The sequence below is a fragment of the Oncorhynchus masou genome, chromosome 15, assembly GCF_036934945.1.
Source record: "Oncorhynchus masou masou isolate Uvic2021 chromosome 15, UVic_Omas_1.1, whole genome shotgun sequence".
NCBI classification, from domain to species: Eukaryota; Metazoa; Chordata; class Actinopteri; order Salmoniformes; family Salmonidae; genus Oncorhynchus; species Oncorhynchus masou.
In genome coordinates, this window is record NC_088226.1 from 71,992,208 (window position 1) to 72,007,319 (window position 15,112).

At 46.8% G+C, this 15,112-nt stretch overlaps 1 protein-coding gene across 1 annotated transcript in view; it reads right to left on the minus strand.

Moving 5' to 3' along the window:
- The window catches only part of pias1b (protein inhibitor of activated STAT, 1b), a 59,313-nt gene that overhangs the window by 26,443 nt on the left and 17,758 nt on the right, over positions 1-15,112 (minus strand). The window contains exons 2-3 of the mRNA XM_064990190.1: positions 3,181-3,583; positions 1,410-1,494 (exon numbers count right to left, since the gene is read on the minus strand). Of these exons, the coding sequence (XP_064846262.1) occupies positions 1,410-1,494; positions 3,181-3,583 (488 nt within the window). The remainder of the gene's footprint in view (positions 1-1,409; positions 1,495-3,180; positions 3,584-15,112) is intronic.

Sequence of the window (15,112 nt, forward strand, 5' to 3'; positions counted from 1 at the left end):
AGTGGTGTAGATAGGGGTGTGTCCTCAGCGGTCTAGATAGGGGTGGGGTGTGTCCTCAGCGGTCTAGATAGGGGTGTGGTGTGTCCTAGTGGTGTAGGTAGGGGTGTGTCCTCAGCGGTCTAGATAGGGGTGTGGTGTGTCCTAGTGGTGTAGATAGGGGTGTGTCCTCAGCGGTCTAGATAGGGGTGTGGTGTGTCCTAGTGGTGTAGATAGGGGTGTGTCCTCAGCGGTCTAGATAGGGGTGGGGTGTGTCCTCAGCGGTCTAGATAGGGGTGAGGTGTGTCCTCAGCGGTCTAGATAGGGGTGTGGTGTGTCCTAGTGGTGTAGGTAGGGGTGTGTCCTCAGCGGTCTAGATAGGGGTGTGGTGTGTCCTAGTGGTGTAGATAGGGGTGTGTCCTCAGCGGTCTAGATAGGGGTGTGGTGTGTCCTAGTGGTGTAGATAGGGGTGTGTCCTCAGCGGTCTAGATAGGGGTGGGGTGTGTCCTCAGCGGTCTAGATAGGGGTGGGGTGTGTCCTCAGCGGTCTAGATAGGGGTGTGTCCTCAGCGGTCTAGATAGGGGTGTGGTGTGTCCTAGTGGTGTAGATAGGGGTGTGTCCTCAGCGGTCTAGATAGGGGTGTGGTGTGTCCTAGTGGTGTAGATAGGGGTGTGTCCTCAGCGGTCTAGATAGGGGTGGGGTGTGTCCTCAGCGGTCTAGATAGGGGTGGGGTGTGTCCTCAGCGGTCTAGATAGGGGTGTGTCCTCAGCGGTCTAGATAGGGGTGTGGTGTGTCCTAGTGGTGTAGACAGGGGTGTGTTCTAGTGGTCTAGTTAGGGGTGTGGTCTAGATAGGGGTGTGGTCTAGATAGGGGTGTGGTCTAGTGGTGTAGATAGGGGTGTGTTCTAGTGGTGTAGATAGGGGTGTGTTCTAGCGGTCTAGATAGGGGTGTGTTCTAGCGGTCTAGATAGGGGTGTGTTCTAGCGGTCTAGATAGGGGTGTGTTCTAGCGGTGTAGATAGGGGTGTGTTCTAGCGGTGTAGATAGGGGTGTGTTCTAGCGGTGTAGATAGGGGTGTGTTCTAGCGGTGTAGATAGGGGTGTGTTCTAGCGGTGTAGATAGGGTTGTGTTCTAGCGGTGTAGATAGGGGTGTGTTCTAGCGGTGTAGATAGGGGTGTGTTCTAGCGGTGTAGATAGGGGTGTGTTCTAGCGGTGTAGATAGGGGTGTGTTCTAGCGGTGTAGATAGGGGTGTGTTCTAGCGGTGTAGATAGGGGTGTGTTCTAGCGGTGTAGATAGGGGTGTGTTCTAGCGGTGTAGATAGGGGTGTGTTCTAGCGGTGTAGATAGGGGTGTGTTCTAGCGGTGTAGATAGGGGTGTGTTCTAGCGGTGTAGATAGGGGTGTGTTCTAGCGGTGTAGATAGGGGTCAGTCTTACATGGAGCTGCTGATCTGCTGGACCTGCTGGGGCGTCAATGCAAAGGCATAACACGTCTCCTGAAACCGCTGACTGTTGTCTGAGGCTGAGGACGAGAGAGAGAGAGAACTAGAACAATTTCATCCTACCAACCCCCCCCCCCCTCCCCTCCCACAAGAAAGAACACAGTCAGTACGAAAATGGAGAAGTTCACAACTGAAAACTAGACAAACTTCAGTTACAGCCGTTACAATGCCGGTTACGCTGTGGGTTACCAAGAGATGGGACGGATATGAATATGATATGAATATATGATATGGATATGATAATAATATGAATATGATATGAATAAGATATGGGTATGAATATGATATGAATATGCTGTGACTATGATATAGCATAGTCATATATGCATATGATATGTATATGATATGATATGGATATGAAATGAATATGATATTAAATTAATATGATATGTATATGATATGGATATGAAATGAATATGAAATTAATATTAAATGAATATGATGTGAAATGAATATTAAATTAATATGATATGGATATGAATATGATATGAAAATTATATGAATATGATATGAAAATGATATGGGTATGAATATGAAATGAAAATTAAATGAATATGATATGAAATGAATATGATATGAATATTACATGAAAATGATATGAATATGATATGGATATGAATATTAAATGAATATTAAATGAATATGACATGAAATGAATATGATATTAAATGAATATGACATGAATATGATATGAATATGATGAATATGAATATTAAATGAATATTAAATGAATATGACATGAAATGAATATGATATTAAATGAATATGAAAATGACATGAATATGATATGAATATGAAATTGATATTAAATTAATATGAATATGATATGGGATGATATGAATATGAGAATGATATGAATATTAAATGAATATTACATTAATATGATATGATATTAATATGAAATGAATATTAAATGAATATGATATGGATATGAATATTAAATTAATATGATTATGATATGGATATGAATATTAAATATGATATGAATATGATATGAATATTCAATTAATATGAATATGATATGAATATTAAATTAATATGATATGCATATGATTATGATATGGATATGAATGTTAAATTAATATGAATATGACATGAATATGATATGAATATTAAATGAATATGAATATGATAGGAATATGGTTATATAGATTGTGTATGTGTGACCATTCAGAGGGTGAACGGGCAAAACTAAATATTTAAGTGCCTTGGAATGAGGTTTGGTAGTAGGTGCCAGGCGCACCGATTTGAGTGTGTCAAGAACTGCAACGCTGCTGGGGGTTTTTAAGCTTGTGTATCAACGGCAGGGTAGCCTAGTGGTTAGAGCGTTGGACTAGTAACCGGAAGGTTGCAAGTTCAAACCCCCGAGCTGACAAGGTACAAATCTGTCGTTCTGCCCCTGAACAGGCAGTTAACCCACTGTTCCCAGGCCGTCATTGAAAATAAGAATTTGTTCTTAACTGACTTGCCTGGTTAAATAAAGGTTAAATAAAAAAATGGTCCACCACCCAAAAGAACATCCAGCCAACTTGACACAACTGTGGGGAAGCATTGGAGCCAACATGGGGCCAGCATCCCTGTGGAACGCTTTCGACACCTTGTAGAGTCCATGTCCCGTACTAATTGAGGCTGTTCTGAGTGCAATATTAGGAAGGTGTTCTTAATGTTTTGTACACTCAGTGTGTCTAAGTCTAAGCACCACTTACCCAGGCTGGTGGGTTTGATGAGCTCATCCAACATGTCGTAGAAGGGCAGCCTCTGGAGATTCACGTCAGGGTGTACGGGGTGAAGGCCCAGCTCGTGTTTGGGCACCAGCAGAGAGCCAGGCGAGGGGGATCCGTGGCTGTCGAACCCCAGCGAGGTGAGGCCTCCGGGCAGGCTGGAGGTGGAGTGGACACTGGGCAGGGCCAGATCCACCGGAGACAGCATTTTGGCGGGGAAGCGGCGTCTATACAGCTCCTTCACCTTCATCTGGACAGCGGGGCTGCAGCCGGCCTTGAGGAGGTGCAGGGCTTTGGTCAACAGTTGATGTTTGCGACCGTGTTTGTTGCGTCCTGCGTAGCCGAGTAACACTTGTAGCTCTGAAACACGAAGGCTCATCACCATTTGCTTTGGGAGGAAGGAAAGACAAAAATAATGGACTTAAAAATCAGCATTATTGCTTCACAGTACTATAAACATGGAGGATAACAGGACACACGAGTAGAACAACTAAAATTAATTTACATACTGTTTTACCCACTTCTTATGTATATACTGTATTCTAGTCAAGGCCTGTCCTATTTAACTACTACTGTCCACTTCATATGTATATACTGTATTCTAGTCACGGCCTGTCCTATTTAACTACTACTGTCCACTTCATATGTATATACTGTATTCTAGTCAAGGCCTGTCCTATTTAACTACTACTGTCCACTTCATGTGTATATACTGTATTCTAGTCCAGGCCTGTCCTATTTAACTACTACTGTCCACTTCATATGTATATACTGTATTCTAGTCAAGGCCTGTCCTATATAACTACTACTGTCCACTTCATATGTATATACTGTATTCTAGTCAAGGCCTGTCCTATTTAACTACTACTGTCCACTTCATATGTATATACTGTATTCTAGTCATGGTTCATCCTATATAACTATTGCTGTACATCTACTATTCTATACACGTATTCGTCATAGATATGTGACTCATTTCATGCCTTCTGGGACAGAAATGCCTTCTGGGACAGAAATGCCTTCTGGGACAGAAATGCCTTCTGGGGAAGAAATGCCTTCTGGGACAGAAATGCCTTCTGGGACATGTGAACTTTCCTTAATAACAAACGTGTCATCTGTAAATACGAATACAATTGTTAAAATGACAAGCCTGGTTGGTTTAGCCAGAGGGAGGAAACAAAAAGGACAGGAACCTTCCCGCTAGCCATGATTGGCTGAGATAATGGGGATGGGCTGGACATGCAGAGAGATGAGTTCTGATTGGTCTGCCATGAAGCATGCTCAGTACGTGCAGATAATCCTTTCGAACGTGTCTTTTCATAATGACATCACGTAGTAGAACTGCAAAAGGTGTTGCTCTCCACTTTCTGGAGGACCGAGGTTTGAAATCAATGGAATTAGAGTATGACTGCTAAAGAGATGGAGAAGGTTCTGGCGTTTGATTGCAAATATGCAGACAGAGTCAATAAAAGCGAACACACAGAGAAGGCTGTTGTGTAAAACCTCCGGATTACATCTTCAAACTTAAGGGCAACCTGACAGAGGGAGAAGCGTCCATCCATGTATACAAGGATGAGAGTCTAGCTAGCTACATTTTCAGTAATTACACGTTTCTAATTTTAGTCAGAAAGTCGTTTTCATTTCAAGTTCAAGTGTACTGTTAGCTTGCTAGCTAAAGTTAGCCGGCTGGCTTGCTAACGTTCCGTGTACGATCTGTGTAGGAAAATTATTTGTATCTGAGAGCAATTTGCATTGCTAGTTATAGCCTAAGGTTAGCTAGCTAACATTGAACCCGGTTGGTTATCTACCGTCAGATTCATGCAGGATAGAAACTTTATGAGTTGAGATGATGGTTCAATGTTAAGCTAGCTAGCGACATGTCTAAACAAAAAGACTTCACTATGCAAATAACTATTTCAATAGAATGTTCATGATGTCACTGCGGTACGACTGCCGACAGACGTAGCTGGTAAATTCACTCTGGCTATCTACTCTGATTTCAGAGTTGTTTAGTACATGGCCTCACACGTAGCTAAAGCTTAAGAATGAACAATGCTGAATGGGCGAAGACAAAGAAGAGTTCTCCAGCAGTAGGTACCAAAACATTCCAAGGGCCATTTTCTCAAAAGTAAGGTTACAAGTTCATCAACTTACTAAGCAGAATTACTTTCCCCATTGTTCCTCAACTGTAGTGTATGATATAAAATGTTCTCTACTTTTATCCAATGTAAAAAAAATGTAATTTTTCTTTTTTAAACACAACTTCAAATTTTGCTACATAAAACCGAACCAGTCGGTCACATGTTCTATTCATATAGTCTACATCATTCCCATCCATCCATATACACACAGTACCAATCAAAAGTTGAAACCTACTCATTCAAGGATTTCTTTATTTTTACTATTTTCTATATTGTAGAATAATAGTGAAGACATCAAAACTATGAAATAACACATGGAAACAACAACAAAAAAAAGTGTTAAATCAAAACAAATTTTATATTCTTCAAAGTAGCCACATTTTGCATTGACGACGGCTTTCCATATTCTTGGCATTCTCTCAACCAGCTTCATGAGGTAGTCACCTGGAATGAATTTCAATTAACATGTGTCTTGTTTGGATTTGTGGAATTTATTTCCTTCTTAATGCGTTTCAGCCAGTCAGTTGTGTTGTGACAAGGTAGGGGGGGTATACAGAAGATAACCCTATTTGGTAAAAGACCAAGTCCATATTATGGCAAGAACAGCTCAAATAAGCAAAAAGAAACAACAGTCCATCATTACTTTAAGACATGAAGGTCAGTAGGTAAACAGATGACCACACAGCATGTGTGGTTCCCACTGTGAAGCATGGAGGAGGAGGTGTGATGAAGACATGAAGGTCAGTCAATCCGTAACGTTTCAAGAAATTTGAAAGTTCCTTCAAGTGCAGTTGCAAAAAAACATCAAGCGCTATGATGAAACTGTCTCTCATGAGGACCGCCACAGGAAAGGAAGACACAGAGTTACCTCAGAGGAGAAGTCTAGAAACTAAAGCTGTGGTTGTCTTCCTCTCAGACTTCCATGGACATGATGACGCTTCACCGAGACACGGTAGTGATGACACCATGGGCTTTGTTGATCTCTGCACCAGACCGGATGCTCTTTTTTAAATGTTATTTATCCGTTATCTTGCCAGCATACTTGGGCTTCAGGCAGAAGTCTTCACGCTTTTTGACGTATTTCAGAACTGCCATTTCCTCTGCTTGGAGAAACTGTGAAGTGGGCAGGGCAGTTCTTCTCTTACAGCAGAGTCTGAACATCAGACAGGATGACATTGTCTCCCACAATCTGTGCAATGGTTACTGCTATAGGTTTCAGGCTGCTTACCACTCTCTCCCAAAATACATCTTCCAGGAGGATCCTCTTGATGGGGCTGTCCATATCGGCAGACTGTGATATGGCCATTTCTTAGAGAGGCTCCTTCCCCTCCAGGAGAAACCAGATGACAACACCACCCCAACGGGTGTTGCTGTGCAGCCTCAACATTTTCCTCTCACTTTACTTGGTGAGGGAGATAACTGCTTTAACTTGATGACCCTTCACCTACCTAACCATTTCCTTGGCTCTCTTGTAGATTCTATCCATTGTTTTCAGTGCCATGATGTCCTTGAGGAGCAGATTCAATGCATGAGCAGCACAGCCAATGGGTGTGATGTGAGGGTAGGACTCCTTCCACTTTAGACCAAGCAGTCTTCATGTTCCCATCATTGTCTGTTTACCACTGCAAATACCTTCTGTGGTCCAAGATCATTGATGACGCCTTCAGCTCATCTGCAATGCAACCAGTGTGTCTGTTGTCCTGTCTGTCTTCTCAGCTAGCAGGCTCAAGCAAGCTAAAAACCCACATGGTAGTTTTTTTTTGCTAACTAACAGAAATTGTTAACAAGTTAGAAATGATTTAAACACACTTTGCTGTAGGCTACGATTTACTAGTTAACAAAAAATAAATAATTTATGTCATAATATATTCACCCCACCCAGTATTGTAATCAAAACTTACCAGAAAGCATGTAGTCCTTGGCTCAGACAGTGTACTAGTGTGGGCTCAATAGCATCTCGTTAGTGTGCAAGATGTTAAAGAATCAGCTGTACATGTTATGGAAGAATGCACTGTGAGGGTTGCAATTCCATTGAATTGGGGATAGTTTGACCAAATAGGAAGTTAAACCCTGGAATTAAACTATGAAAATTCAGGACATTTTTTTGACCCTTTGCAACCCAAGAGGTGACCAAGAACCCGATGGTCACTCTGACAGAGCTCCCGAGTTCCTCTTTGGAGATGGGAGAACCTTCCAGAAGGACAGCCATCTCTGCAGCACTCCACCAATCAGGCCTTTACGGTAGAGTGGTCAGACGGAAGCCACTCCTCAGTAAAAAGGCACATGACAGCCTGCTTGGAGTTTGCCAAAAGGCGCCTAAAGGACTCTCAGACCATGAGAAAGACTCTCTGGTCTGATGAAACCAAGATTGAACTCTTTGGACCTGAAAGCCAAGCGTCACGTCTGGAGGAAACCTGGCACCATCCCTACGGTGAAGCATGGCGGTGGCAGCATCACGTCTGGAGGAAACCTGGCACCATCCCTATGTTGAAGCATGGTAGTGGTGCAGCATCATGCTGTAGGGATGTTTTTCAGTAGCAAGGACTGGGAGACTAGTCAGGATCAAGGGAAAGACAAACGGAGTAAAATACAGAGAGAGACGCTTGATGAAAACCTGCTCCAAAGCGCTCAGGACCTCAGACTGTGGTGAAAGTTCACCTTTCCAACAGGACAACGACACTAAGCACACAGCCAAGACAACGCAGCAGTGGTCTCTGAATATCCTTGGCCGGGACTTGATGTGACCATTTGCCTCATGCAGCACGAAACATTTCCTTCAAATAGAGTTGATCAGGCTGTTGATCCTCTTCAATGGCTCTGCATACCTCAGTGGTAAACAGTCAGGACAGGGTGCTATGGGTTCCTCCCTACTACCTCAGAGGACTGGTAAACAGCTAGTCAGGACAGGATGCTATGGGTTCCTCCCTACTACTTCAGAGGACTGGTAGACAGCTAGTCAGTGGACTGGTAGACAGCTAGTCAGTGGACTGGTAGACAGCTAGTCAGTGGACTGGTAGACAGCTAGTCAGTGGACTGGTAGACAGCTAGTCAGTGGACTGGTAGACAGCTAGTCAGTGGACTGGTAGACAGCTAGTCAGTGGACTGGTAGACAGCTAGTCAGTGGACTGGTAGACAGCTAGTCAGGACAGGATGTTATGGGTTCCTCCCTACTACCTCAGTGGACTGGTAGACAGCTAGTCAGTGGACTGGTAGACAGCTAGTCAGTGGACTGGTAGACAGCTAGTCAGTGGACTGGTAGACAGCTAGTCAGTGGACTGGTAGACAGCTAGTCAGTGGACTGGTAGACAGCTAGTCAGTGGACTGGTAGACAGCTAGTCAGTGGACTGGTAGACAGCTAGTCAGTGGACTGGTAGACAGCTAGTCAGGACAGGATGCTATGGGTTCCTCCCTACTACCTCAGAGGACTGGTAGACAGCTAGTCAGTGGACTGGTAGACAGCTAGTCAGTGGACTGGTAGACAGCTAGTCAGTGAACTGGTAGACAGCTAGTCAGGACAGGATGCTATGGGTTCCTCCCTACTACCTCAGTGGACTGGTAGACAGCTAGTCAGTGGACTGGTAGACAGCTAGTCAGTGGACTGGTAGACAGCTAGTCAGTGGACTGGTAGACAGCTAGTCAGGACAGGATGCTATGGGTTCCTCCCTACTACCTCAGAGGACTGGTAGACAGCTAGTCAGTGGACTGGTAGACAGCTAGTCAGTGGACTGGTAGACAGCTAGTCAGTGAACTGGTAGACAGCTAGTCAGGACAGGATGCTATGGGTTCCTCCCTACTACCTCAGTGGACTGGTAGACAGCTAGTCAGTGGACTGGTAGACAGCTAGTCAGTGGACTGGTAGACAGCTAGTCAGAGGACTGGAAGACAGCTAGTCAGTGGACTGGTAGACAGCTAGTCAGGACAGGATGCTATGGGTTCCTCCCTACTACCTCAGAGGACTGGTAGACAGCTAGTCAGTGGACTGGTAGATAGCTAGTCAGTGGACAGGTAGACAGCTAGTCAGTGGACTGGTATATAGCTAGTCAGGACAGGATGCTATGGGTTCCTCCCTACTACCTCAGAGGACTGGTAGACAGCTAGTCAGTGGACTGGTAGACAGCTAGTCAGTGGACTGGTAGATAGCTAGTCAGTGGACAGGTAGACAGCTAGTCAGTGGACTGGTATATAGCTAGTCAGGACAGGATGCTATGGGTTCCTCCCTACTACCTCAGAGGACTGGTAGACAGCTAGTCAGTGGACTGGTAGACAACTAGTCAGTGGACTGGTAGACAGCTAGTCAGTGGACTGGTAGATAGCTAGTCAGTGGACTGGTAGACAGCTAGTCAGTGGACTGGTAGATAGCTAGTCAGTGGACAGGTAGACAGCTAGTCAGTGGACTGGTAGACAGCTAGTCAGAGGACTGGAAGACAGCTAGTCAGTGGACTGGTATATAGCTAGTCAGGACAGGATGCTATGGGTTCCTCCCTACTACCTCAGTGGACTGGTAGACAGCTAGTCAGGACAGGATGCTATGGGTTCCTCACTACTACCTCAGAGGACTGGGAGACAACTAGTCAGTGGACTGGTAGACAGCTAGTCAGAGGACTGGTAGATAGCTAGTCAGTGGATTGGTAGACAGCTAGTCAGAGGACTGGTAGACAGCTAGTCAGAGGACTGGTAGACAGCTAGTCAGTGGACTGGTAGACAGCTAGTCAGAGGACTGGTAGACAGCTAGTCAGTGGACTGGTAGACAGCTAGTCAGCGGACTGGTAGACAGCTAGTCAGTGGACAGGTAGACAGCTAGTCAGTGGACAGGTAGACAGCTAGTCAGTGGACTGGTAGACAGCTAGTCAGAGGACTGGTAGACAGCTAGTCAGTGGACAGGTAGACAGCTAGTCAGTGGACAGGTAGACAGCTAGTCAGTGGACAGGTAGACAGCTAGTCAGTGGACAGGTAGACAGCTAGTCAGTGGACAGGTAGACAGCTAGTCAGTGGACTGGTAGATAGCTAGTCAGTGGACTGGTAGATAGCTAGTCAGTGGACAGGTAGACAGCTAGTCAGTGGACTGGTATATAGCTAGTCAGTGGACTGGTAGACAGCTAGTCAGTGGACTGGTAGACAGCTAGTCAGTGGACTGGTAGACAGCTAGTCAGTGGACTGGTAGACAACTAGTCAGTGGACTGGTAGACAGCTAGTCAGTGGACTGGTAGACAACTAGTCAGTGGACTGGTAGACAGCTAGTCAGTGGACTGGTAGATAGCTAGTCAGGACAGGATGCTATGGGTTCCTCCCTACTACCTCAGAGGACTGGTAGACAGCTAGTCAGTGGACTGGTAGACAGCTAGTCAGCGGACTGGTAGACAGCTAGTCAGTGGACTGGTAGACAGCTAGTCAGTGAACTGGTAGACAGCTAGTCAGTGGACTGGTAGACAGCTAGTCAGTGGACTGGTAGACAGCTAGTCAGGACAGGATGCTATGGGTTCCTCCCTACTACCTCAGTGGACTGGTAGACAGCTAGTCAGTGGACTGGTAGACAGCTAGTCAGAGGACTGGTAGACAGCTAGTCAGTGGACTGGTAGACAGCTAGTCAGAGGACTGGTAGACAGCTAGTCAGTGGACTGGTAGACAGCTAGTCAGTGGACTGGTAGACAGCTAGTCAGTGGACTGGTAGACAGCTAGTCAGTGGACTGGTAGACAGCTAGTCAGGACAGGATGCTATGGGTTCCTCCCTACTACCTCAGTGGACTGGTAGACAGCTAGTCAGTGGACTGGTAGACAGCTAGTCAGAGGACTGGTAGACAGCTAGTCAGTGGACTGGTAGACAGCTAGTCAGAGGACTGGTAGACAGCTAGTCAGTGGACTGGTAGACAGCTAGTCAGTGGACTGGTAGACAGCTAGTCAGTGGACTGGTAGACAGCTAGTCAGTGGACTGGTAGACAGCTAGTCAGTGGACTGGTAGATAGCTAGTCAGTGGACTGGTAGACAGCTAGTCAGTGGACTGGTAGACAGCTAGTCAGTGGACTGGTAGACAGCTAGTCAGTGGACTGGTAGACAGCTAGTCAGTGGACTGGTAGACAGCTAGTCAGTGGACTGGTAGATAGCTAGTCAGTGGACTGGTAGACAGCTAGTCAGTGGACTGGTATATAGCTAGTCAGTGGACTGGTAGACAGCTAGTCAGTGGACTGGTAGATAGCTAGTCAGTGGACTGGTAGACAGCTAGTCAGTGGATTGGTAGATAGCTAGTCAGTGGACTGGTAGACAGCTAGTCAGTGGACTGGTAGACAGCTAGTCAGTGGACTGGTATATAGCTAGTCAGTGGACTGGTAGACAGCTAGTCAGTGGACTGGTAGATAGCTAGTCAGTGGACTGGTAGACAGCTAGTCAGTGGATTGGTAGACAGCTAGTCAGTGGACTGGTAGACAGCTAGTCAGTGGACTGGTAGACAACTAGTCAGAGGACTGGTAGACAGCTAGTCAGTGGACAGGTAGACAGCTAGTCAGTGGACTGGTAGATAGCTAGTCAGTGGACAGGTAGACAGCTAGTCAGTGGACTGGTAGACAGCTAGTCAGTGGACTGGTAGACAGCTAGTCAGTGGACTGGTAGACAACTAGTCAGTGGACTGGTAGATAGCTAGTCAGGACAGGATGCTATGGGTTCCTCCCTACTACCTCAGTGGACTGGTAGACAGCTAGTCAGTGGACAGGTAGACAGCTAGTCAGTGGACAGGTAGACAGCTAGTCAGTGGACTGGTAGACAGCTAGTCAGTGGACTGGTAGACAGCTAGTCAGTGGACTGGTAGACAGCTAGTCAGTGGACTGGTAGACAGCTAGTCAGTGGACTGGTAGACAGCTAGTCAGTGGACTGGTAGACAGCTAGTCAGAGGACTGGTAGACAGCTAGTCAGTGGACAGGTAGACAGCTAGTCAGAGGACTGGTAGACAGCTAGTCAGTGGACTGGTAGACAGCTAGTCAGTGGACTGGTAGACAGCTAGTCAGGACAGGATGCTATGGGTTCCTCCCTACTACCTCAGAGGACTGGTAGACAGCTAGTCAGTGGACTGGTAGACAGCTAGTCAGTGGACTGGTAGACAGCTAGTCAGGACAGGATGCTATGGGTTCCTCCCTACTACCTCAGAGGACTGGTAGACAGCTAGTCAGTGGACAGGTAGACAGCTAGTCAGTGGACTGGTAGACAGCTAGTCAGAGGACTGGTAGACAGCTAGTCAGTGGACAGGTAGACAACTAGTCAGTGGACTGGTAGACAGCTAGTCAGAGGACTGGTAGACAGCTAGTCAGTGGACAGGTAGACAGCTAGTCAGAGGACTGGTAGACAGCTAGTCAGTGGACTGGTAGACAGCTAGTCAGTGGACTGGTAGACAGCTAGTCAGTGGACTGGTAGACAGCTAGTCAGTGGACTGGTAGACAGCTAGTCAGTGAACTGGTAGACAGCTAGTCAGAGGACTGGTAGACAGCTAGTCAGGACAGGATGCTATGGGTTCCTCCCTACTACCTCAGAGGACTGGTAGACAGCTAGTCAGTGGACTGGTAGACAGCTAGTCAGCGGACTGGTAGACAGCTAGTCAGTGGACTGGTAGACAGCTAGTCAGTGAACTGGTAGACAGCTAGTCAGTGGACTGGTAGACAGCTAGTCAGTGGACTGGTAGACAGCTAGTCAGGACAGGATGCTATGGGTTCCTCCCTACTACCTCAGTGGACTGGTAGACAGCTAGTCAGTGGACTGGTAGACAGCTAGTCAGAGGACTGGTAGACAGCTAGTCAGTGGACTGGTAGACAGCTAGTCAGAGGACTGGTAGACAGCTAGTCAGTGGACTGGTAGACAGCTAGTCAGTGGACTGGTAGACAGCTAGTCAGTGGACTGGTAGACAGCTAGTCAGTGGACTGGTAGACAGCTAGTCAGGACAGGATGCTATGGGTTCCTCCCTACTACCTCAGTGGACTGGTAGACAGCTAGTCAGTGGACTGGTAGACAGCTAGTCAGAGGACTGGTAGACAGCTAGTCAGTGGACTGGTAGACAGCTAGTCAGAGGACTGGTAGACAGCTAGTCAGTGGACTGGTAGACAGCTAGTCAGTGGACTGGTAGACAGCTAGTCAGTGGACTGGTAGACAGCTAGTCAGTGGACTGGTAGACAGCTAGTCAGTGGACTGGTAGATAGCTAGTCAGTGGACTGGTAGACAGCTAGTCAGTGGACTGGTAGACAGCTAGTCAGTGGACTGGTAGACAGCTAGTCAGTGGACTGGTAGACAGCTAGTCAGTGGACTGGTAGACAGCTAGTCAGTGGACTGGTAGATAGCTAGTCAGTGGACTGGTAGACAGCTAGTCAGTGGACTGGTATATAGCTAGTCAGTGGACTGGTAGACAGCTAGTCAGTGGACTGGTAGATAGCTAGTCAGTGGACTGGTAGACAGCTAGTCAGTGGATTGGTAGATAGCTAGTCAGTGGACTGGTAGACAGCTAGTCAGTGGACTGGTAGACAGCTAGTCAGTGGACTGGTATATAGCTAGTCAGTGGACTGGTAGACAGCTAGTCAGTGGACTGGTAGATAGCTAGTCAGTGGACTGGTAGACAGCTAGTCAGTGGATTGGTAGACAGCTAGTCAGTGGACTGGTAGACAGCTAGTCAGTGGACTGGTAGACAACTAGTCAGAGGACTGGTAGACAGCTAGTCAGTGGACAGGTAGACAGCTAGTCAGTGGACTGGTAGATAGCTAGTCAGTGGACAGGTAGACAGCTAGTCAGTGGACTGGTAGACAGCTAGTCAGTGGACTGGTAGACAGCTAGTCAGTGGACTGGTAGACAACTAGTCAGTGGACTGGTAGATAGCTAGTCAGGACAGGATGCTATGGGTTCCTCCCTACTACCTCAGTGGACTGGTAGACAGCTAGTCAGTGGACAGGTAGACAGCTAGTCAGTGGACAGGTAGACAGCTAGTCAGTGGACTGGTAGACAGCTAGTCAGTGGACTGGTAGACAGCTAGTCAGTGGACTGGTAGACAGCTAGTCAGTGGACTGGTAGACAGCTAGTCAGTGGACTGGTAGACAGCTAGTCAGTGGACTGGTAGACAGCTAGTCAGAGGACTGGTAGACAGCTAGTCAGTGGACAGGTAGACAGCTAGTCAGAGGACTGGTAGACAGCTAGTCAGTGGACTGGTAGACAGCTAGTCAGTGGACTGGTAGACAGCTAGTCAGGACAGGATGCTATGGGTTCCTCCCTACTACCTCAGAGGACTGGTAGACAGCTAGTCAGTGGACTGGTAGACAGCTAGTCAGTGGACTGGTAGACAGCTAGTCAGGACAGGATGCTATGGGTTCCTCCCTACTACCTCAGAGGACTGGTAGACAGCTAGTCAGTGGACAGGTAGACAGCTAGTCAGTGGACTGGTAGACAGCTAGTCAGAGGACTGGTAGACAGCTAGTCAGTGGACAGGTAGACAACTAGTCAGTGGACTGGTAGACAGCTAGTCAGAGGACTGGTAGACAGCTAGTCAGTGGACTGGTAGACAGCTAGTCAGTGGACTGGTAGATAGCTAGTCAGTGGACTGGTTAGACAGCTAGTCAGTGGACTGGTAGACAGCTAGTCAGTGGATTGGTAGACAGCTAGTCAGTGGACTGGTAGACAGCTAGTCAGTGAACTGGTAGACAGCTAGTCAGTGGACTGGTAGACAGCTAGTCAGTGGACTGGTAGACAGCTAGTCAGTGGACTGGTAGACAGCTAGTCAGTGGACTGGTAGACAGCTAGTCAGTGGACTGGTAGATAGCTAG